This window comes from Acinonyx jubatus, chromosome C2, assembly GCF_027475565.1.
Source record: "Acinonyx jubatus isolate Ajub_Pintada_27869175 chromosome C2, VMU_Ajub_asm_v1.0, whole genome shotgun sequence".
NCBI lineage: Eukaryota > Metazoa > Chordata > Mammalia > Carnivora > Felidae > Acinonyx > Acinonyx jubatus.
The window spans coordinates 66,531,649-66,555,846 of NC_069384.1; the positions used below are offsets into that span (position 1 = coordinate 66,531,649).

A 24,198-nucleotide genomic window follows, 5' to 3' on the forward strand; every position below is an offset into this window, starting at 1 on the left:
TCAGAGAAAAGTAAAGAAGATAAGGGGATAGGATATCAAATGAGAAAGAATGGAACCCAGGAATGGAATGGTCACCGTAAAAGGATTCAGATGACTACAATATCTGTTAATTGGAAACACCACTGAGGCCCTGTTGCCAGCAAAAGCAGTCCCTTTACCCCTGATTGATGATGGTGATCCTGCCTTGCTTGAAGACCCTGTGATGACCCTACTTAAGGTGATTACCTGGCAAGGGAATGCCATTCTCCTCATGCCCTACTAAACTCTCCTCCATTGCCTCCATATTTACAACTAGAGGCAGATAATAAAACACCTGTGGGGTCAATCACCAAGTCATATCAAGAACAAGTGTCCTGCATGGCAAAAAAAAAAAAAAATTACAAGATTTCACTAATATTTATCAGTACAATCCTGGGGGAATAGACATGGAACTGAATTATGAGGGTACTACAACAGGGGTGGAGGAAAATAAATTTCAATTAGGCTGAAATTATTTTTTGAGTTTATTCTTATTATCTATTTTGAGAGACAGAGAGCATGAGTAGGGGAAGAAGTCCAAAGGCCTAACTACTTCTTGTCTTGATATAGCTGAACTTAAAATGAACTCTGTCCTCTGTGAAATTACCCCCCAAAAAGCACAGGGTTTTACTCTACAGTATTGCAAGAGACCAGAAAAGGTTTTGATTTCTAGGATGCCTGTGAGAATTCTTTGAATCCTTTTTGCAGAACTTGAAAAATAATGTTGAATAAAAATTATATCTTACAGGTCTTTAAAAAGAAATGTAACTAGGAATTTTACTTTGACCACAAAACTAAATGGAGAGGTGAGTGGAGGTTAGAGGGAAAGTGAGAGTGTCTAGCACTCTCCCCAGGAAGTTTATTTGAAACCTGGGATTTTAAAGCACAATGACTCCAAATGCTCAACATTTTCCTTTGTCTTTTTTCATAATCCAAGAGAGGTCTTTTCAAAAATAAAATCTCTTCAAGTGAAATATTTGAAGTTTAACAATTCTTTCAATTTTGCTTCAATTTCCCTTTTCCTGTTAGAAAAGAAAAAGCTATTTATTTATTTATTTATTTAACATTTATTTATTTTTGAGAGACCGAGAGAGATAGAGGATGAGCAGGGGAAGGGCAGAGAGCGAGGGAGACAAAGAATCTGAAACAGGCTCCAGGCTCTGAGCTGTCAGCACGGAGCCCCACATGGGGCTCAAACTCACCGACCACCGCACCTGACCCGAGCCAGAGTCAGACGCTTAACCCACTGAGCCACCCAGGGGCCCCACAAAAAACTGTTTAAATTAAAACTAGTATTCATATGAACATATTTTAAAAGGATTTCTATCATTCATTATATATCAGAGAACACATTTTGGAATGACGTTCAACCTACTAAAGATTTTTGTTAAGGTGTAGTACATTTCATAGAATTCACCAATTATAAGCATACAGATTCCTGATTTTTAATAAGTTTACAAAGCTGTTCAACTATCACCACAATGCAATTTTAGAACATTTCCATCACCACAAAAAGAAACCTCTTGTCCATTTGCAGTCAATTCCTGTTCCAATCCCATTCCTAGGCAATCACTTATTTACTTACTGTCTCTATAGATTTGTCTTTCCTGCACGTCTCCTTTGAATGGAATTATATGCTATGTGGTCTTTTGTATCTGGCTTCTTTCACTTAGCATATTGTTTTTGAAGTTCATCCATGTCGTAGTATGTATCAGTAATTTGTTTTTCTTTATACTGAATAGAATCCCATTGTATGGGTGGCTATACCGCATTTTGTTCATCTGTTCACCAGTTGACGGAAATTTGGATTTTTTCTACTTTTTTAGTTATTATAAATAAGGCTTCTATTCTTATACAAGTTTTTATGTCCACGTATTATTTCTCTTGGGCAATACCAGGGAGTGGAATTTCTGGGTTGTATGATAAATTTATGTCCAATATATATTTTTTAATTGTCAAAAGGCTTTCAAAGCAGCTACAGTCATTTCATATTTCCATTAGCAGCCATGAAGATCCCCATTTCTCTACATCCATGCTACCACTTTTTGTTGTCTCTTTTATTATATTCATTCTAGAAGGTGTGAAGTGGTATCTCATTGTAATTTTAATTTGTATTTTCCTAAAGATAATGATATGATAGAGACATGTTTTCATGTACTCATTAGCCATCTTTATGTTTTCCATTGTGAAATCTCTATTCGAATGTTGCCTAGTTTTAAAAATTTGGTTGTTTGTCTTATTGAGTTGTAAGATTTCTTTAGAGATGAATGTTAGAAGTATTTTTATCAAAGATTTGTGAATGAATTCTCTAAGTTTGTGGTTTGTATTTCTATTTCCTTAAGGGTGCCTTTTGAAGTGCAAAAGTGTTAAATTTTGATGAAATCCAATTTACAATTTTTTTTCTTTTAAAGATTATGCTATTGGTGTTATATCTAAGAACTCTTTACCTAATCCAAGGACACAAGGTTTTCTTCTTTTTCTCTAAATGTTTTACAGCTTTAACTTTTACATTTAGAACTATTATCCATTGAATGGATAAAGAAGATGTGGTATATATATACAATGGAGTATTACTCAGCAATCAAAAAGAATGAAATCTTGCCATTTGTAACTACGTGGATGGAACTGGAGGGTATTATGCTGAGTGAAATTAGTCAGTCAGAGAAAGAAAAAATCATATGACTTCATTCATATGAGGACTTTAAGGGACAAAACAGATGAACATAAGGGAAGGGAAACAAAAATAATATAATAACAGGGAGGGAGACAAAACAGAAGAGACTCATAAATACGGAGAACAAACTGAGGGTTACTGGAGGGGTTGTGGGAGGGGGGATGGGCTAAATGGGTAAGGGGCACTAAGGAATCTACTCCTGAAATCCTTGTTGCACTATATGCTAACTAATTTGGATGTAAATTAAAAAAAAAATAAAAAATAAAGTTAAAAAAAAGAGAACTATTATCCATTTTCAATTATTTGTGTACATATGAAGTAAGGGTCTAAATATATTTTTTTACATGTGGCCATCCAAATGACCTAGCCCCATTTGCAAAAAAGACATTCCCTCCCTCACCAAATTGCCTGAACAGTTTTGTAAAAAATCAGTCTACCATAAATATAAGGATTTATTTCTGGACTCTCAATTCTGTTCCACTGACCAATAGGCCTATTCTTATGTTTGTACCACACTCTCTTAATTACTGTAGCTGTATAGTACTATTTATTTATTTATTTATTTATTTACTTTAAAGTGTATTTATTTATTTTGAGAGAGAGAATGAGCAGGGGAGGGACAGAAAGAGAATCCCAGGTGGGCTCCACAATGCAGAGCTTGAATTCATGAACCATGAGATCATGACCTAAGCCAAAATCAAGAGTTGGAAGCTTAACCAACTGAGCCACCCAGGTGCTCCAATAGTACATTTTAAAATTGGAAGGTATAAGTTCTCCAATTTTGTTTTTCAAGATTATTTTTACTATGCTGCTAACCAGTCTTGCATATATGGGCCAAATCCCATTTATTCATGGTGTATAATTATTTTTAAGTATTAAAATATTTGGTAATAGTCTGTTAATGATTTTTGCATATAAGTTCAGAAGAGATTTTTTTTGTGGTTTTCTTTTTTTGTAATGACTTTTGCAGTGGCTTTGCACTGGTCTCCTTAAATGAGTTGGGAGTATTTCCTCCTTTCTATTTTCTGGAAGACACTGTACAAACTTAGTGTTAATTATACTTTTAAAGGTTTGCTATTTTTCTCCAGTGAGACTATCTGGCCTGCATTGAGATTTCATTTCAGAGAGCTTTTAATTAAAAATCCAATTTCCTGAGGTAGCAGTTGTGGTGACTGAGCACAGCCCAGTGACAAGATGTTGGTGTTAGTATTAAGAGACATCACACACTGGTACAACATACTGCCAGCTAAATTAAAAAAACTGCTGGTGCCAGGAAAGGTTCAGCACGTTCTGTGTACTGGAAACCTTTGCACCAAAGAGAGTTATGACTATCTTCAAGACTGCTGATTATGCTCATGTGAGAGGAGACTTTGATGAGGATCTGAATTATCCAGAACAGAAAGTTGTAACTGTTGGGCAGTCCAAAATTGGTTTGATCCAGGGGCATCAAGTTATTCCATGGGGAGATATGGCCAGTTTAGCCCTGTTGCAGAGGCAGTTCCGTGTGGACATTATCTCAGGACACACACAAACTTCGGTTACTGAAATGACACCTTTCCTCATAAAAAAAAAATTTTTTTTAATGTTTATTTTTGAGAGAGTCAGAAAGAGAGTGAGCAGGGGAGGACAGAGAGAGAAGGAGACACAGAATCCAAAGCAGGCTCCAGGTTCCGAGCTGTCAGCACAGAGCCTGACACAGGGCTTGAACTCACGAACCGTGATATCATGACCTGAGCCAAAGTTGGATGCTCAGAAGAAGGGGGTTCAGAAGATCTGACAGCATGGAGCCTGACATGGGGCTCAAACCTGCTACGTGGGAGACCATGAGCTGAGCTGAAGTCAGATGCTCAACCAACTGGGCCACCCAGGCACCCCTGAATTTTATGTCTTAACTGTTAATTTCTTTTTCTGTTTTGCTATTTTAGATCCAGTTACATTACAGACATCAAAAATCCCAAAGAAACCTTTGTCCAACACAGGCATTTAACCTATTTTCTCTAGATGTAATTAATGAGATTGGGGGAAAAATGGATGTGTCAACAGGATCTAAATTGAGCTTAAGGTCATACACATAAAGATACTGTTGAGGAACACAGACACACCCCTCCTTTCAGACCACCTCCTTCCCTGCTCAAGGTGGGTGTCTACATCAAGCACAAATGGGTTCATGAAACCACCAAAGGGGCTGGAGAAAATGGGAGGGAGTAGTACAGCTTATTATAGGGAGGGCATAGCCCACTCCTCCTGGGGTTCTTGCTTCTGCTTGGGAAATCTCAAATCTGCAAGGCTCAGTGGTGCCAAGAGAAAGGTGACTCCAAAACTATCCAAGTTGGCTTGGCTCTACTCTGAGCTTTAGTTGGGAAGAAAACTCAATTCAGTCAAGTACATCAAAGTAGGTATTTATTTGGGGCAGAATCCTTAGGTCAGTACATTTTGTTTCTAATTTATTTATATACTGTGTTGTCCCCAAGAAGCATTCAAAGTGATTTTAATGGATACATAATATGTAAGAATATATAAATTAGATATAAGCAAAAAAAAAAAAAAAAAAAAAGAGCAAAATGAAAACAAGGGACAGGAACAAGTTTGGTGCAAAATTGCCTCTTGTGATTTTCGACACTTGCATAAATAACCCATGAGAGAACACGCTGCTGGAGTATTTCCCATGCTATCTCTGACTTGATCCTCAAGAGCACTCAGGAATGGGCATAGGTGCAGCAAAGTGTACTCCTAATATGGAGGTATGCTATAGAGATAGAGACAAGTTCCCATGGAAATTTCTCACATACTATTCAATAAATTTCCTGCACCTGAAACATGTTTGATTTCTTCTTCAAGATTCCTGAGTTCTGTGAAAATGGCCACGGTTCTGAGTGTGTAACCTAGCTGAAGACTCCAGCTACTAAGTTTCTGAGGGATCACATCCCAGTTAGGGTCCATTACATGTCAGGTACTCTAAATGTGCAGAGTGTGAGCCAAAGCTAACACTATAGTCATGAATTCCTCAAACTCTTGTTTTTTAAACAGGTTTTTTAATGTTTATTTATTTTTGAGAGACAGAAAGAGACAGAGCATGAGAAGGGGAGGGGTACAGAGAGAGAGGCAGACACAGAATCCGAACCAGGCTCCAGGCTCTGAGCTATCAGCACAGAGCCCAACACGGGGCTAGAACACAGAAGCCGTGAGATCATGACCTGGGCCGAAGTCAGACGCTCAACTGACTGAGCCACTCAGGCACCCCTCAAACTCATGTTTTTAATATTTTTCTGTTTTATTCTCAGAACCTAAGCCAGAACTGTTAGAAACGGATTGGTAGAGTCCGTCCCAAGTCAGCTGGACATCTAGGTGATGCTGATGACTTGCGGAGCTGAGAAGTAGCCAAAGAAGTAGTTCTGTGCCGGGTGACTAAATGACCACACTCCTTCCACTATGGGAGCTGTCTCTCTCCTGTGGAATAGAACACAAACAAATCCAGTCAGCTGGGATCTATTGTCTATGCATATAACACACAAGGTGCACTTGATTGTGTTCAAATCATAGATGAGTGGTGGATGCTGGGACAGCATGTATGAATCTAAAAATTATTTCTTGACTCTTCATAAAGCCAGTGTCTTCCCCAGGCTGAAGTTTCTCTTCTTTCATACCTCCCTGGAGGCTCCCTCAAACATCTCTAATTTTTGAAAGTTTTAGTCTCATTCACTTTGTCACCTGATGATTTTAACATCTTTAAGTGTCCCTTAGACTGAAAAAAAGTACCCTGTCCATTCATCAGCCCATCTCCCTACCATTTGTTTATGAAGACATGGCCGAGTTCTTTTTCTACTCATATTCTCCTGAACCATTCCTTCTCAGCCCTTCTAAAAAGTTTAGCTTCATACCTTAGTATTTCTCTCAAGTTATTTTTCAGAGATCATTAATTATCTCTTCCTGACCAAACTCAGTGGCTTTTCTTCAATAGTTAGTCCACTTGATCTTTTGGCTTTTTCAACTTGTTCTATCAGGGCAAGCACTATGTCTACATTTCTCATATTTCTCTAACTATATATTGTAGGGGATTTCTATCTATGTTTTGAATATCTACAGCTGTAGTCCATGAATGTGACCTTTCTTATCTTACTTGAAATGGCAAAATAAGGTATCTGTCCCAAAACATACTGTTCAAAATGCATTGTATATGTACATACATTCATGTTGCTATAGAAAAATTGTGTTTCCATTTTATTAGGAAAGTGATTTTTAGGGGGCACGACTTCTAATCAAAATGCTATGGGATAAATGTTCTCTGATACAAAGGAAAGTAATGAAATGGGACAAAAGGAAAGTTCCTTGTGCAGGGCTTGCTGAAGAAAAACCTACACATGATCAAGGAATAGGCATTGTATTAAAAGTAGAAGATTAAGTATACTGATCAAAAAAAGGTTTTATTAAATTGAGTCAAGAAAAATGAAAAAAAATCTTGGCTTCTCTACAGAAAGTTTGAGTTTAACTAGGAGAGGAAGGAATGCAGTTTTCTTTCATATTATAAGAGGTGTGTATAGGCCAAGCTTGCAACAAACCAGAAATGCCTTGGGAAGCCCTTTATGATAAGGCAAGATTGGAAAGAAAGATAATCAATTTGAAGGAGGTCAGGAACACATGGGGCAATGCAGTGTGAAACCACAGGAGTTTAAAGCATGACATTACAGTTTCTTAGATTTCTGAGGTTTGATGGAGTGGAAAAAACACCAGACCTGAGGTCAGATATCAACTGGTTTGGCAGTCAAACGGGAGACTCCTCAACATAACTTCCACTTTCCCATGGGCACTGTGTAAAGAACAGGGTAATATTTTGGATGGAAGCCCTTGTTCCTTGGTATATATTTGTTAAACATTAATGATTCTTTAGAGAGAAGGTTCCATGTGAGCAAGAGATTTTTCGATTAATGCATATTGCTCTGAATATTTAATGAACTATTTTTAAAAAGTGTTTTGTAAAAAGTTATGGTAAAACTAACTGCCAAAAGCTTGATTTAAGAAAATGGTGAAACATCAAGTCAAGGAGCAAACAGGAACTTCCAGTTATACATAATCAAAGATTGCCATCTAGTGGTCTAATTGTATTATAAGTTCTGAAGTTAGCTGCAAACTCTGAAGACTTCAGAGGCTAGGAAAGTGTGTGGGAAGCAACCAGCCCCACTGAGGAAAGATGCAAAGAGATTTTGGCCCTGGATACTTTTGCTTCACTAAAGGCATTAAAAATTCCAACTATGAACAAAACACTGTGCCCTTTCAAACCAATCAATTTTCTAAAGCCAGCTTTGGCCCTGGGCCTCTAGTCACTCAGAATATGAGTAGACAGTTGAATGTGACAAAGTAAACTGATAACTCTTTGTGAGATAAGCTCAGAGATCCAAAACAATGAAGGCTTTCAAAATGATCGTTAGTGAGATCTTTGGGTCTTATGAGCAACTTTGCAATAGAAAATTTGGTTTGCCTGTGTTAGAATTAGTGGTGTGTACATCTTAATGATAAAGGAAGCTGTGATACTTTCAGAAAATAGGGAAGAAATAAAGTCTGAGGAAGAAATATAGAAGGAGAGCATCATTGCCCCAGACGATTCTTCTTTCTTTCAAATGAGGCATTATGAGTTACTGAAAGGGTACAGGCTTGAGAGTCAGAGAGCTGTCTGTGTTCAAATTCTGGTTTCACTCCCTACTGGCTTTGTGACTTAGGGCATGATACTTAATCTCACTGAGCCTCACCTAATGTTATAAAGATTAAGTGAAATAAGGTTTAGAAAGGGCTTACCCCAGTGTCTGGAACTTAATTAATGTTCCTTTTTCCCTTCTCTCACTTACAAGAAACCACATAATTGAACTTAAAGGGAAGAAAATGAAAAAAAGAAAATTAGAAGAAAACAGGGCTTGGATTTGGGGCCAAACACTGGCTTTTACATTACACTTTTTTTTTTCTGTTAAAATAAGAGACAGTTTAGTCACTAATGACTAAAGTAACAGCTGTTGTCCCAGCTCTAACTGGTTCCGGGTTTTCTTTCAGGATATAATTTTCTTACTGGTAACATGGAAGAAAGAGCTGTATCCACTGTAACATGAAAATAATAGTAAAAACCTCACAGGGTGTTGTAAGGATTAAATTGGTGCATAAATGCCCGAAGCTAGGTACCACTTAGTAAGGATACTAGTAAGTTTCATTGTTACTGGTCTTTGCCTCTCTCATGGGACATCTGTGAGACTATGATATAATTGCCATTATTTCAGAAGTGCCTGCAGACCTTCCTCATGAATTACTCTCTCACCAAGGCTCTTTTCCTGAAAGACTAGCACCATAGCTTCCACAACGTCCCTGTTTCTTTGCACACTACATACATGTGATTGTTTTTTAAACAAATCACAGCAGTATTTGCATTTCCAAATGACAGATGTATCCTTGAAGGTATATTAGAGACTAAAATTCTTCTTCCTATGATATCCTCTACTCTGGGAACTTCCCTCAGAGATATCTCTATCTCAACAGAGGCAAACAGAAGAGGATTTAGGTCAAATACAGAAATATATTTTCATGTAAATTGGTTCCGAAGGCAGTTCGTGAATATTTTTGAGCAACAGCAGCATAACTTTGCAAAGTGACAACATTAAGGGAATATCATCATTTGGATATATTAATTATAAAATGATTTGTTAAGTCACATCTTAAAAAACAAATTAAGGCCAGGGCACCTGGGTGGCTCAGTCAGTTAAGTGTCTGACTTCAGCTCAGGTCATGATCTTGCAGTCTGTGAGTTGGAGCCCCACATGTCAGCTCAGAGCCTGGAGCCTGCTTTGGATTCTGTGTTCCCCTCTCTCTCTGCCCTTCCCTCACTTGTGCTCTGTCTCTCTCTCTCGCAAAAATAAATTAAAACAAGGTTTTTTTAATTAAAAAAAACAAAACAAATTAAGGCCTATAATCCCTCTTTGTGCCCCTTTTAGGCTGGTAAGCTATGACTAGCACCTTGCCTGTTCACAGAACCCTAAAGTTTTACCCATATTTGGGATATGAGGTATTTATTGTTTTGGTTTGGGGTTTTTTTTCATCAGTTTAAGGATTCTTTCCAGGGGGTCTCAGAGGACCTCATCCTCGAATACAACAAGGCCTTGCACCCTGACTTGCAGCACTCAGAAGTGGCACAAATGTCCTCTGTCAGGCTGCATGTTCTAATTTGGGGTATGGAAATACGGTTGCTAAGTAAAGACAGGCAGGTATGACAGGAAGTAAAGCCTTAGCCATAAAGCCCGTGTTTAAGTCTTAGCTCCGCTACTCACAAGGCACTTAATTATTCTGAGCCTCATTTCTGAATCTGTGAAATGGGGAAGCCCTGCCTCACCAGACTGTGATGAAGGCTGGTCTGAGGATGAGAAGGCCCTGTTTTAAGCATCAAGCATCGAGCCCTTCCTGGCCCTCTGCACTCACCCGGCCCCTTCGAGCGAGGTCTCACCAAGCCCATGAGGCAAGCTTTGCAAAACAAGGAGGAGGTACTCTCACTGGTGGCACGTGGGGTGGCCTCTGCCAGCTGTGGCCAAGCCCCGCTCCGCCCATGCCCGACCCTCAGCAGGATGCCCCAGGCTCACCGAGCGCCTCTCCACACTCCCTTTTTTCCTGCCATTCTTGCCTGGCATGACATCCAGCGAGCAGTAGCTGGGTGGCTTCTCCTCAGGCCAGTGTGAGGGGTGTGAGCTGCGGCGGTGGGTTCCCCAGCTCCGGGACTGCCTCTCCTTCTCATCCTCCTCAGAGCTCCAGGAACTGAGGCCGGAAGGCAAGGGCGGGGAGTAGCTGCGGGGCCTGCACCTCCGGGGCCTCTGGGCATTCTCCCGGGGGCCAGGCCTGTGAGGTCGGCCTGAGTAGTGGCTCCGAGCAGATAGGTGGTTGGGCCACCAGCGGGCCTCACTGGACGAGGGGCCGTCACTGAGGCTGTCCCTGTCTGCCCAGGGCGTGGGTAACCCACGCAGCCCAGAGCAGTGGCGCCTTCCCCTCCGAAGTTGGTTCAGCTCCCGTCCTTCCAATGCTCGGCGCTTAGGCTCCCCGTCCTGGAGCTCCTGGTGAAAAGCAGAGTAGTGGGGCTGCCTTCTCTCTTCCCTCAGATCCCAGGGTCCAGGGGGAATTGGAGTGAGCCACTGTTGGTGGGAGGAGTTGCTGGTCCTCTGGGAGGATGGCAGGTCTCTGATCAGTGGAGGCAGGTGGATGATTCTGCGTTCCACAACCTCAGAGCCCAGGGAGGACAGCATGCTGCAGGCTTGGCCAGATATGGCTTTGAGGTCAGGGGGCAGAGGCTGGGCTGGGTTGAGGTTCCGCAGCTCTTTCTCCAAATACTCTAGGACACCATTGGTGATGGGAGGGTGAGCAGTGGTCTGGCTCATTGGCATCTGTGGGAGGCTGGATCGCAGGGACAAATCTGAATGGAAACAAGGATAAGAACATACAGAATGGCTGGCCCAAAACATGGCTTCTCAGAACCATGGCACCAAAATGCCACATTTTTCAGCTTGCATCCATCCCGTCCCCTTGATCATAGATATCCACTATATTGTCATGAAGGCCCCAATGCAGCCCATATTCCTACCCTTACCCTCTGCCTTCTCCCACCCCAAATCTCTGGCAAGGTTTACCTCGCTGCAGCAGCAGGTTCATTGGATAAGATGAAACCTGGGAGCTCCTGTCCGCCCCCCAGTATAGGGGTTTTTCCATCATCTGAGGGCCTAGGGCCTGAGCCTGCTTCATGTACCGGTGGCGAGCCAGGGCTAGAGGGGAAAAAGGAGAAATGCGGACCCTCAGCCAGGACAAGCCCCACACCTCCCACCTCACTTTTCTTGCTAGGAGGCTTTGCTAAGAGGCCAGTTTCTGACCTATCTTACATAGGAGTGAAAGTTAAGGGAATAGTAACTAATTGGTCATCTTGCAAGGAGCTGGGACTCCTGGGGTACAGGATGCAACCCCTATTCCCAAGGAAAGCATACCTATAACCTTGACTTCCTAGTCTTGAAAATATTGTATCGTCCTGCCATTCCCAGTTTCACCTAAAACGTAGGTAGATACGTGGGTATTAGTAGGCAATGAAATCTTGGGTCCCAGGCCAACAAGGCCTTCAGCCACGGGCCAAATCTAGAAGGTGCAGACGCAAAGGACTTCAAGGCAGCTATGAGTCAGGGACTGCCAGGGAAGCTCAGGGCTGCCCACTCAGAGTGGAAAAAGCTAAAAAAAAAAAAAGGATGTAGATGCTGAGGTCAATGGGCAGAATTACTGGTAAAGGGAGGGACACTGAAGAATGTTCTAGCTGGTACAACAGCCCTGCAACCCTGGGGGTGGAGAGGAGAAACTAGTGGAAGGGAGGCAAGAGATGCAAAAAGCTGAAGTAGATCCCAGTGGATCCTTTCTACTTTTCTCCTTATCCTAAGTAGGGGGAATCTCTAAGTGGTGCAGTGAAGGCAGAGAAGGGAGAAGGGAAATACCATTTCCTTTCAGGGCAAAGAAAATCATATAAAAAAAGCACGAGGGATCAATAGAAATGTCACTCTGATACCCTAGTGCAGCTAGTCTGAAGGACACAATCCTCTCCTCTCTGCCCCCATGAGTGTAAATTAAAAACAAAATCATTTAGTTGGTTTGTTCATGAATTTCTATTTTAAGGTGATTGTGTCCCAAGGTCTCAGTCCATCCATGCATGTAGGAAAAGGACTTGTGTGTTCAGGCAGGAAGTGCCTGCCTCAGGCCCCCCAGCTGGCACTCTCACCTCCTCCTGGGTTCCTCAAGCCTGTGGCCACCTCTAAAGCAGTAGGGCTCTGCCTCAGGCTTCCTCCTGGCACAGTAAGAGGGGCAGACAGGCACTCTGGACCCTACTGCAAAGGGCCGGGGATTTGCTGAGGCCAACAGCTAAGTGGCCATCTGGACCCAATGACTCCAGTGTGAAACAAACTTCCAGCACAACAGGAAGTGGTTGCAGCAGAGCCTCCAGAAATGTCCGGAGCTCCAGCCCTGGTGGTGCGTCATAGCCCAGCCTGGAGGAAATCAGATGCAAACTTAGAGAAGCTCACCCAGCTGCCACACCTTCATGCCACTGGACAGCACTCTAGACCCCCCACATGCTTCAGCACTTTCCTCTCCCTCTTGCTAACAGATGCCTCCCCTAGCTTCCTATATGTGCTACCATCAGCACACATAATGCCCTGCTTAATACGTATGTGCCAGTCACTTTATATAGGCTAACTAATCCTCAGAGCAATCTGTTAATGTGGGAATTAGATGAAGAAGCTGGGTGCAGGGAGGTTGACTTCTCAGTTCAAGGTCCCATAGCTGGTGATGGCCAGAGGTGCCATTCTGATGCCCAGGCCTGTGTCCTTTCTGTCAAATCAGTGAGTCCCCAGACTCCTTTATTTCTGTGATGAAAAACAAAACAAAAAACAAAAACCTTCCACAATTGTACCTCCTCCCTTTGTTACTCTCCAACTCAGCTCTATACCTTTCAAAACCCACTCCAGACCTGCCTCTGCCTCTAAGGCCTGGGGACATCTGGCTCAATTGGGAACAACTCTATCCACCCCCCACCCCTCTAACTGAATCCTGGCCACTTCCTTCTCCTACTCTCTTAATTCAACAGTAGAGAAAGGGAAAGTTGGGCTTACTCCTTGCTCCCCAAATGACTTAACTAATGGGACCCTCTGCACAGATAACTCTCGAGAGACCTTTCCAGATCCTCCATGAGCTTTCCTGTTAAATTTTCCATACTTCAGAGATTAACCCACCTGCTCCCTTCTTAGCTGCCACATCCTTTTCCCCAGGGCCCCTCCCTTCCCTGATGCAATGGAACTGTTGAGATGGGAGTAGAAAACACAACCTCTGAGCTTCTCCTATGCCCTCTTGTCCCCTAGGGATGTCAGGGTTTTCTGTTCACCTAGTGGGGAATCAGATGGGCAATAAAATAAGAGACATGGAGAAAGTAGCTAAGCCTCAAAAAACTCCTAATAAGTTATCTCTGAACCTCAGTGGAGTAAAGTCTGCCTTGATCACTGTAATGAGCTACTTAAAAATACAGATTACTGGGTCCTGTTCCCAGATATCCTTCAGTCTCACGCAGAGCAAGCAGCAGCTGTGTTTTCAACAAGCTCCCTAATTCAAGTGCAGGAAGCTCAACTAGAGTTGTCTACTGAGGATTCTCAAGAATCTCCTGAGAACTATGGTCCTCAGGGTTTAGTTTCCTTAAATACAAGCTTTGAGGGTCAATGGACTTCCACCTGAATCCCAGTGTATACCAGGAGTCTGATTTTGAGTGACCTTCCAGAGTGTGCAGGCCCAGGCTCCTCATCTGTAAGCTAAGGATGGAAATACCTATTTCATAAAGTTGTTGAGGTTAAATGAAGCAATACATTTGAAATGCCCCAACATGACAGACAGTCAAGAGACAGTGGCTCTCATTGTTATAATAAGTCACTTTTTTTGCTTTAGATCCCATAGGAAACAAAAGTATACATCTGTATACATTTGGAGCCTAAACTACCAAAGGCATATTTATCTTCACTTCTGAGGAAAACCCAGGGCATGTTCTTTAAGACATCTCTTCCATGACAGAAATGACACAGCACCTGCCTCTCCTTCCCTGCAGTCAAGATCATCTGTGGTGCCTTGAAGCCTTCCAACTGCACTTGCCTGTAACTGCTTACCAGCCATTCCCCACTCTTAAAGAACTCCTTCTTTACCCTCTTTTGAACCATGGTCACATAGTCCTTTCACTTTTTCCCATACACCAGTCCCCGTAACTTGGCTGGCTAATCATTTCAGTGACATCCTGAGGAGCTCCCTAGAATCCCATGCACTTGAACTCTTACCATTTCAGCTTTAGCTTCTGGCCCCATGCTGCCAGAGCTGACTGCAGTCAGACAACCGCCTTCAAGTAGCCCTCCTCAACTGGCTTCCCTTGACTGATCTATAGACCCCACTTCCCTCCTCTAGAGCAGCAGTTTAAATGGTCCCCACTTCTCATGTCTTCCCCTCCCCATGAACTTTCAGCTGATGACATCATCTTGGTTGAGGAAGAGGAACCAGCCCTGGGCATGGAATCAAGAGAGCTATGTCTAGTCCAGGATCTGCCACTAACGAGCTGTGTGAAATTGTGCAAAAGTCTCTTTAGGCCTTACTTCCTTCTGCTGTAAGCAGAATGGGGAGGTGGGTGGGTAGATCAGAGATTCCCAGTGTGGCCTGTGGCCCTACTACACAGGATGCCTAGAAGCCCTGTGGGGAGGATGGCCAGTAACCGATGTAGGGATCAGTTTCAATCACTTTCATCTTTTAAGTTCTACTGTGGGTCATTTACCAGTACTAAGTGAAATATCAAGAGTTACTAATATCTGGTGTCATTTCATTTTTTCTCCTCGCTGGTCCTCTATTAACTCACTGTAAAGCGGGAGCAAGTTAGGGAGGTGAGCTGTGGTCAGAGAAGGTCAAGAAGCACTGATGTCATTCTCAAGCTCTGTTCTGCCTCTAGAATTCTGATTTGCTGAAATTGAGACAGGCTGGTATGAGATCCCTCAGCTTCTTCCCTTACACTTTGGATCATCCCCCACATTTTAATGACTTCCCCCCTTTCTCCAGAGGTCAGGCTGCCCTTCCCTTCCTTTCTACAGGTAGTTCTTTTGCTGTATACCTGATGTCAATCCCAACTGTTCCTCCTGCTCAGTGATCGCCTTGCCTCATAAGGCTTCACTTTAGGGGTGGGCACCTGGGTAGCTCAGTGGGTTAAGCGTCCGATTTAGGCTCAGGTCACAATCTCATGGTTAGTGGGTTCAAGCCCTGCGTTAGGCTCTGTGCTGACAGCTCAGAGCCTGGAGCCTGCTTTGGATTCTGTGTCTCCCTCTCTCACTGCCCCTCCCCCACTTGTGTTCTTTCAAAAAAAAAATACGTTAAAAAAATAAGGCTTCACTTTACTCATTTCCTACTGGCCTTGGTTCTTTGCCTACAAATACACTTGGGGTTTTCTTATTCTAACCAACAGTCACACACACAAACCCTTCCCCATGCAAGAGCCCTCCTTAACAACTTCAATCCTCTCTATGTAATCTCCTCTTGTCATCAAAATTCTCAGGACAGTCTGCCTTAGTGACTCACTCTGAAAGTGACCTCATTTGCTCAAGTTCAGGGACCTTTATTTGTGGCCTGCATTTCTTTATTTTACCAGTTCTTCTAAATGAACTCTAACCACTTAAGAGAAATCATTCTCCCCCAAACGTGTTTATCAGCTTACTGATAGTGGATACATTTATCATTTGTGTGGGCTTTGTCCCCGGTTCTGCCTGTTTTTAGTGCCCCACTGACTTAGGGATTCTAAGAAGGCATCTTGGGAGCAGTTTTCTCATCTCTTCATACATATTACTACTTCAGTGATAGTGATTTTTCCTTGGGATCTGTCCCAGAGGCTCTTGAAAGGTAGGGAGTTCCACAGCCCAGTACTGAGTCCTCTGCTATTTTCCCTCTCTTTCAGGAGGTCATTGGTTTCTCTGCCAAGCCCACTGTGATCTACACACAGAGGCTGTGGCAGCCTCAACTGTGTGACATTCGGGCATTCATACATCAGGTGAACATGGATTCAACACCACACTGCCACTGTTACTTACTAGCTGTGTGACTTCTCTGACCTTCAGTCTCCTCATCTGTTAAGCAGTGATAACACAGTCTTCTAGGGTTGTGAGGATTCACAGAGGGAAATATATGGAAGGGGCTTACGCATAGCAGACATCCAAAAAAAATTTAGTTCTCTTTTCCTATAAAACAAAAACCTCGGAACACAGACCTGAAACCAGACTCAGGCCATTAGCCTTCTTGACATTGTAGATGAAGTTTTTTTTCTATCTTAAGAGGTAATTCCTTATATTTCCTTTTAAAAAATTTCCTTTCAAATGAACCAAACTGATAAAAGTGATTATCTCTGAGTGCTTAGTGTTTACACTTTCCCAAATTTCTCAAATTTTGTACAATGTCATACCTTACTTGTATCATCAGGGGAAAAAATGTTATTTTAAGAACGCAAAATTCCTACCATTTAAAGCAGGTGATTCCACTCCATCTATTTATTAAGAAGTCATTATAGAATAATTTTCTATTAAAAAATTTGGCATTCCACAGCCAAATTTTTTAGGGTATATCATAATTTTGGTTTAAAATGTCAAATTTTAGGGGCACCTGGGTGGCTCAGTCAGTTAAGTGCCTGACTTCAGCTTAGGACATGATCTCACAGTTCATGAGTTCGAGCCCTGCATCGGACTCTGTGCTGACAGCTCAGAGTCTGAAGCCTGCTTCAGATTCTGTCTCCCTCTTTCTCTGCCCTTCCCCTGCTCGTGCTCTGTCGCTCTCTCTCTCTCAAAAATAAATAAACATTTGAAAAAAATAAAAAAATAAAAAGTCAAATTTTAGCCCAAAGAAAGATCACATTAAGAGCAAGATCTTCCGTTCCCTCTCTCCTTCATCTAAACCTCTTTCCTTTATCTAAAAAGAGATATTCAAAGTGTGGCCCACAGCTCAGCAGCATCACATCACTTGGGAACTTTTGAGGAATACAAATTGTTGGGCTACCCCAAACCAATTAAACCAGAAACTCTGGACGTAGAGCCAGCAACTAAGTTTTAACAAGCTCTCTAGGTGATTCTTAAGTTTAAGAATCACTGCTTTAACTCCTTTCTCCTCTATCTGTTCATTTCAAGTCCTCTCTAAGGGGTGGCCTTCTCTCTCACTGCTACATTCAAACCACTTGCTCTAGCCACTCCCTGTCCAAGCAAGGTGAGAGCTAGGAGCAAATACTGAAGCACAGGCATTTCAGGGCCACTGAGGAAATGCCATCAATAGGCAGAACCATTGGAAGGAGGCCTCAGGCAGGCTCGGATGTGGAGAGACAGAAATCTTCCCACTTGGGTCTGAAGCTTCCTCTAGCATTATATTCTGTGCTGGGGTCAAAGACCTCTGAGCCTGTGAGGGGAGAAGGGCATGGAGGAAAACCTGGAAGGACCCAAGGTTTTGATTTGTGTGTGTGAAGCTCATGTATTTGGGATACCAGGCTCCAGCATCACCCCATCCCACTGCCCCTCTGTCCTCTCTCACCTTCCTCGGGGCAGCAGCAACGGGCAGGACAGCAGGGGCAGCGGATGTAGCAGCAGCAATACTGAGGACAGCACTGACACCAGCACACTCCAATCAGCAGGAGCAGGAGGAGGGCTCCCAGAATGATGAAGATCACTGTCAGCCAGTCTGCAGGGAGACACCAAGAGGAAGCTAACCAAATATGCAGGTGAATGCTTCCAGGTCTAACATTCTAGAGGTCTAATAAATATAGCTCTTGACCTATAGGTTAAGCTTGACCAATATACCAGCAAAAAAAAAAAAAAAAAAAAAAAAAAAAAAAAAAAAAAGACAAGGAAAGGAAAGGAAAAGGAAAAGGAAAAGGAAAAGAAAAAAAATAAAGTTTAGTTTTGGTAAGGGACCTTCAGAGGTTGGCAATCCAACAATAACCTGGGCTTGCTTGTTTCTGTGCTGTATGTAAAAGTGTCACAGCAATGAGGTGGCTAAATAGAAAGCTCCAACAGCACTTACGCAGAACAATAAGCTTCACCTCCTTATCTGGGTCTCCTGATGTGTCCCCTGGAGCCTCAATGGTGCAATAATACACTCCATGGTCCCACCACATCACTTCATTAATCACAAGGTCTGCTCCTGCAGGGAGGAGGGAGAAAGTACCAGGTGTTAAAGGAGAGGGCCCTGGTATGTAACCTATGGCTTAGGACTCAGCACTGTCCTTCCACATCTTTAGGGCCCCCCTCATAGTTCTGTCTTTTTTCTGAGACCATCCTATTTCTCCAAACAGTCTAATAATGGTAGAACTCACCTTTCATTGAACCCTACCAGGTGCCTTGAAAGGATTTTGGACATCACCTCATTTAATTCCCACCACAGCTCACAGTGGGTGAGGTGACATTACACTGTCACTCAAGGTCTCTTCTCCCTTTTTCTCTCAGTCTTATAATTTTTGGTCATGTACATGGCCATCTAGAATAAAGTAACTACTTCCTGTCATCTCTTACAGGTGGACATGAACATGTGACTCAGTTCTGGTGGATAGAATGTAAGCAGAAGTGTCACAAGATGGCTCCCAGGAACTTTCTTAAAACAGTTGGGGAACATCTTTGTCCTTTTCTTCATCTTTTCTTTTATACTGTTATCAGTCAAGCACATGTGATGACTGCCATCTTGGACCATGGGGGAGAAAAAGACTTTCTTGGTGAGCTGGAGCTGGGGACCATCCCTGAGGACTTAATGGAACAGAGGCACCACACTAGTTTTGGACTATCTACCTCCAAATTTATACATGAGAAGAAAAAAACTTCTTTATTAAGTCACTAATATTTGGAGCTTTTGCTTATTCATAATCAAACTCTACACAATCCTGATACACTAACTATGATTGGCTGCATTTCAGATGAAGAAACCAAGACTCCAGGAGGCTAAGAAACTAGCCTAAGAACAGAGAAATAATGCTTAGCATAAGTAGGTTCAAATCCATGTCTCTCTGTTGCAAAGCTGGTGCTGTTAACCACTAAGTTCTAATGTCCTCTCCAAAGTGGGTAGAAAACTCCACAGCCTGGATCCCTCACTGGCTATGAATGGATCCCTCTGGATCTTGAAGGGATGGGTTATGAGATGAATTGAATAAGTAAGGATGAAATGCCACTATTTTAAGGGTAAATGTTATTCAATGCTCAAGAAAGGATTTTCAGTTCTCATGAGCACCAAGCACTGTGCTACTGAAGATAGATGAATGGTATGTTCAAGTTTAGTAAATGCAACAAATCTTCACTAAAGACCTTTTGTGGGTCCAGCACTGAGTCAGACACTGGGAAGATCTGCAAAGGAACCAGACTCCTCTGTCCTAACAGGGCTTAAAGTCCAGTCAGAGGATCCAGGCAGCTTCCACATTCCTGCTATTTCACCCACAGTAAGTGCCAGGGGACATCTTCAAATTCTTTAAAAAAAAACCCAAAAAACCAAAAACAAAACAAAAAAACCCTTCGCATTATGGACTTGCTCCTGCTTAGCTGGCAGTCATATTTACAATTCTCCATTATCTGTTTGTCAAAAAATATTTATTGAGGAAATGAAACAGAAATGCAAGGTCACGCACCACTGGAGCTAACTTCAACTTTTGTTTCCTTCTCTTTCTACGTCAATCTCTACAATATTTTCCTGCCCATGATTTTCCAAACACACTACCTTTCCCAGAAAGAGCTTCCCCTAGACTTGGAAGAATGGGGAAAGTGTTTTGGAGGAGGTTCTCCCTCTAAGTTAATGTGTATCATAGGTCTGCCCCAGTTTTTATTAGAAACATAAACATGTTTTTCAGGGATGTCACAGTAATGAGGACATTCAGATATGTTAATATTTAAATTTCTTTATGTTTATTTATTTTTGAGAGAGAGAAACAGAGCATGAGTGGGGGAGGGGCAGAGAGAGACAGAGACCTAGATTTCAAAGCAGGCTCCAGGCTCTGAGTAATGCGGGCTCAAACTCATGAGCTGTGAGATTGTGACCTGAGCTGAAGTTGGACACTCAACCAACTGAGTCACCCAGGCACCCCTGGATATGTTTATATTTTGAATGATCCAAGAACTGATTTGACAGGGTCTTTTCAAATGATGCAAGCACAGGGCAAAGAAGTGTCAGAAAACAAGGGTTCTAGGAAGTCACAACAAGCATGGAGGTAGAATTAAAAACCAAGGGGGAAATAATGGTTTTCCATGAAGGAAGAAGCAAAGTTTGATCCAAAAGTGACTGGGAGTGGAAATAGTGGATACTATTGTTCAAAATTAGATAGATAGATAGATAGATAGATAGATAGATAGATAGATAGATAGAAAGAGAGAGAGAGAGAGAGAGAAAAGCAAGGACTGTCTGTCACCTTGTCACCTCTGGGGAATATTATCCTTCAAAAACTAAATGAGACTTGCCAAAAGAGACTTTACATTTTGGAGTCAGATCAGGGCTCATTTTGCAGGTTCTGGGAAAAACAGAACCACCCTGAATCTTTGAGAATGTACCTAGAGACCAGAATAGGACAGATGTTCACTAAAGCTAAGAGTTTAAGGGCTGGCTTGGGGAAAGCAGAGATTGCATGTAAAAGGATCAGGTTTAAATATTACAGCTAAAGTATTAGACACCACTCTGGAAGCAAATATTAAATTGGCTCTCTTTAAATGATCTACCTTTAAATGGTCATCAAATATTCACTGATTTCCTCACATTGTTGCCACAGGTACCCTGAGTGGCCTGCTTAGTGTATTCTCTACCATTTTTCCCCTTTTAAGCAGCAAATATTTATTTAACACTGCACATGAAGCTCACTGAAATAGGCTCTGAATTATGTGCCAATAATCCATCATGGCAATCCTGGATTACAAGGTAGGAATGTAGGGCTAACCCTCCGTCCAAAAGCGTGCTCAGTGATGGTAACTAAAGTTCACTGCACACTTAATATTTGCTAAGTGATTTATGTATATCAGCTCACTTAATCCTGACAAATCTCCACGAGATGGGGAGTACTATGGCAAGTCCCATTTTGTAGAAAAAAATCGAAGGGACTTACCCAAGTTCACATACCCTATAAGTGCAGAATGGGGACCCACACCAGAATCTGACTGCAGACTGAGGGTTCTAACCACCGTGTACTAGGCATAAAGAATAAACATGCTTTAGATATAGCTTTCAGATATCACGTTTGATACTTACTTCAGTGTAGGGAGACAGAGCCTATTATGTCCATCTTTCAGATGAGGTAACAGATGCCAGAGAAAAAAAATCTGCTGCTGGTCAATGAACTAATGCTCTTGGTCAATGAAGCCTAACGCTCTTTCCTCTACCAATGGGTGATGATGGTGTCAAGGTGGTCACCTACTTGAAAGCCCCTTAGATATATACAACAGGAGTGGTCAGAGGGAAACTCAGGGCCCTGGGGTTCACACAGGCCCTGAGGGCAATTTATGGGAGGGAGCAAACAAGACTGATCCACACCTTAGCCATGAAAAAGCAAAAGAAACCACCCGCTCCCAGACCTTTAGCCAAAGCTGTAGGACATCTTCTCATCCAGACACCAACTTCCAGGGGAGTGACTTCAGATGGTGGTACAGCATTCTATGTATCTGGCAATTTCCTCAAACAAACAAATGGAAAAAAAAAAAGGGGGGGGGAATCCCCACAATGACTCAGCCTGTCAGGCCTGGTGTCCGCCACCCCCATTTCCCTGCTGCCTCCCCTGCACTCACGGTTCTGGATGGTGATCTTGCGCTGCCGGTAATCCACCCCCAGCACGGGCTCATTCTGCCCCCGCCTCTGAGCCACGATGCGAACCTCCCGCTGGCTGTCATTGCAGTCATTGGAGGGGTCCTGGCCCAGGGATAAAGCTGCCTGGTAAGCTGAGAAAAGGGGACACAGCTAAGTCACACAGCAGGGGGAATTCCCATGAAGAAAGGCACCTTTAGTGTTCCCTGGGGCAGGGAAGCTTCTCAATTTTTCCTGAGCTCATGCATCTACTGGGAATCTTACTAAACATGAAGATTCTGAGTCTGCGGGTCCAGAGTGAGAATCTGAGAGTCTGCATTTCTAATGAACTCCCAGGTGATACTAATGAACTTTTGAGCAGCAAGACCCAGACCCCTCTAAAAGGCCATCATTTCTAAATCCTGGCTGCATGCCCCCATTTCCCATCCCAACTACCCTTACCTCATTTTTGGTAACCCCAGATTCTGCCCCCACAGCGTTCATCTACCTGCCCTTACAATGCATTTTCTGGTGGCAAATGCCTACCACCCTGGTCTCTTTTCCCTGGCCCTTTATTTGAAGAGTAACCCCCTGAAAATCATGCCTTGATTTAGAGATGTGTCTTTTGGGAACGAGGCCAGGTTCTGTCAGTGACTCAGACATTTAGGTATCGGGGTTCATACTGTAAGATGTACTGTAAGTCAGGGCTGACAGAGGTAAAGCTCAGGCCTCCCCCCATTTTTCCTCATCTCAGGAAGCTCACTTCCTTCCTTATAGACGGCATCTACTTCTACTCTCAAAAATTTCTACAAGGTTAATTGTCCAGGGCTGCCAGTGAGGATCTGCATTCCTTTGTTCCTTGAGAGAGGCAGAAGTAGACAGCTAGAAAGAGCTTTGCTTTCGGAGCACAGAACTGACATGAGTGGGGCAGCCACTACTGTGAGGTAGGACGTGGCTAAGCATAGGTAGGGGGAATTGTGCAGCCCTGAGAATGTATTCCCTGGGGGCAGTGAGCTCTCCCTCACTCGCTCACTTGGAGGGTTCAGTCAGCCACCAGGAAGGCTGACCATAAAAGGGAGTGTGGCAGTGTGCGGAGGTTCACAAATGGCCACTCCTCAGCGTCCTGGAGGGTGTAGGAGGCTTCTTGTCTACATTCTAAGGTGGTGAAGGTGATGGCGGCAGACTGCAGACTCATCTCAGTGTGCTGGCACGCAACCAAATGGGCTGGGAGGCAGGACTTGAGCTGCCTTTTAAAAAAAACTTAATGTCTGAGCTGCCTAAATCTTTTCAGGAACAAGGTAGGACATAAATTTTAAAATAAAATAGTATGTGACCAGGAATAAGTTAGTTCATCTGCCTGGGCCACTTATCTATCAAATGAGGGGGCCACATTAAGTGATCTTTGTGGCTTCTCATAAGGATTTGTGATCCTAAATAATTCCTATGCCTTCATGGCAATGCTTCACAGAGGGGCCTGGGCAGAGGGGGGAGGGCACTCACATGCAGAGTAGTAGTCAAAGATAGGGTCCTTGCAGAAGGACTTGAAGCGCCACGTCACTACCACATCCTGGAGCTGGGCGGAGGTGGTGTAGTCACATTTGAGGATGACAGAGGCAAACAGGGTGACATAGCGCTCCGTGTGCTGGACGGTCACCAGCAAGGACAGGCACCCTGCAGCCAAGAGCAGGAGAAAACACTGAAGGCATACTATGTCTCTGAGAGGTGACCTACTTCTGTTCATGGAGTGATAAAAGCCATGCAAATAAGTGAACACACTGTCTGACTAGATGGGGGCTCACAGGCAGAGTCAGAGGCGGAGACTGCAGACACTCTGGGCGAGGTGGAGGACAGAGCAAGGATGACTTGCGAGGGTCTCATCCGTCCAGCAACAATACAGAAACTGTATGAAAAGAAGGCTGTATAGGTACTGGCCTGAGCCTGCTAATACATGCATACATTTTCTCATGTCACTTTTCTTAAAATGTTTCCCCACTTCCCCAAGGAAGGATTCTGTGTCTCCCTCTCTCTCTCTCTGCCCCTCCCCTGCTCATGCTCTGTCTCTCTCTCTCTCTCTCTCTCTCTCTCTCTCTCAAAAATAAGTGTTAAAAAAAAGAAGAAGAAGAAGAAGAAGAAGCCTTCCCTGACTGCAAACCTGGGAAAGGGGCCCTGTGTGTTTTCCTAAAGTGCCTCTTCCT

At 43.0% G+C, this 24,198-nt stretch overlaps 2 protein-coding genes across 4 annotated transcripts in view; one reads left to right on the forward strand and one right to left on the reverse strand.

Moving 5' to 3' along the window:
* The window catches only part of SLC15A2 (solute carrier family 15 member 2), a 67,183-nt gene extending 48,129 nt beyond the window's left edge, over positions 1-19,054 (forward strand). Inside the window, exon 22 of the mRNA XM_027060973.2 lies at positions 18,780-19,054. Within this exon, the coding sequence (XP_026916774.1) occupies positions 18,780-18,797 (18 nt within the window). The 3' untranslated portion in view covers positions 18,798-19,054. The remainder of the gene's footprint in view (positions 1-18,779) is intronic.
* The window catches only part of ILDR1 (immunoglobulin like domain containing receptor 1), a 290,612-nt gene continuing 271,489 nt past the window's right edge, over positions 5,076-24,198 (reverse strand). For 2 of the 3 annotated variants that reach the window (XM_053220928.1, XM_027060974.2), the window contains 7 exons: positions 23,504-23,674; positions 22,009-22,158; positions 18,290-18,409; positions 17,801-17,947; positions 11,332-11,463; positions 10,297-11,117; positions 5,076-6,139 (listed from right to left, as the gene is read on the reverse strand). In XM_053220928.1, coding sequence (XP_053076903.1) covers positions 6,098-6,139; positions 10,297-11,117; positions 11,332-11,463; positions 17,801-17,947; positions 18,290-18,409; positions 22,009-22,158; positions 23,504-23,674 — 1,583 coding nt within the window. In that variant the 3' untranslated portion in view covers positions 5,076-6,097. The remainder of the gene's footprint in view (positions 6,140-10,296; positions 11,118-11,331; positions 11,464-17,800; positions 17,948-18,289; positions 18,410-22,008; positions 22,159-23,503; positions 23,675-24,198) is intronic. The other variant, XM_053220929.1, reaches the window with a different exon arrangement.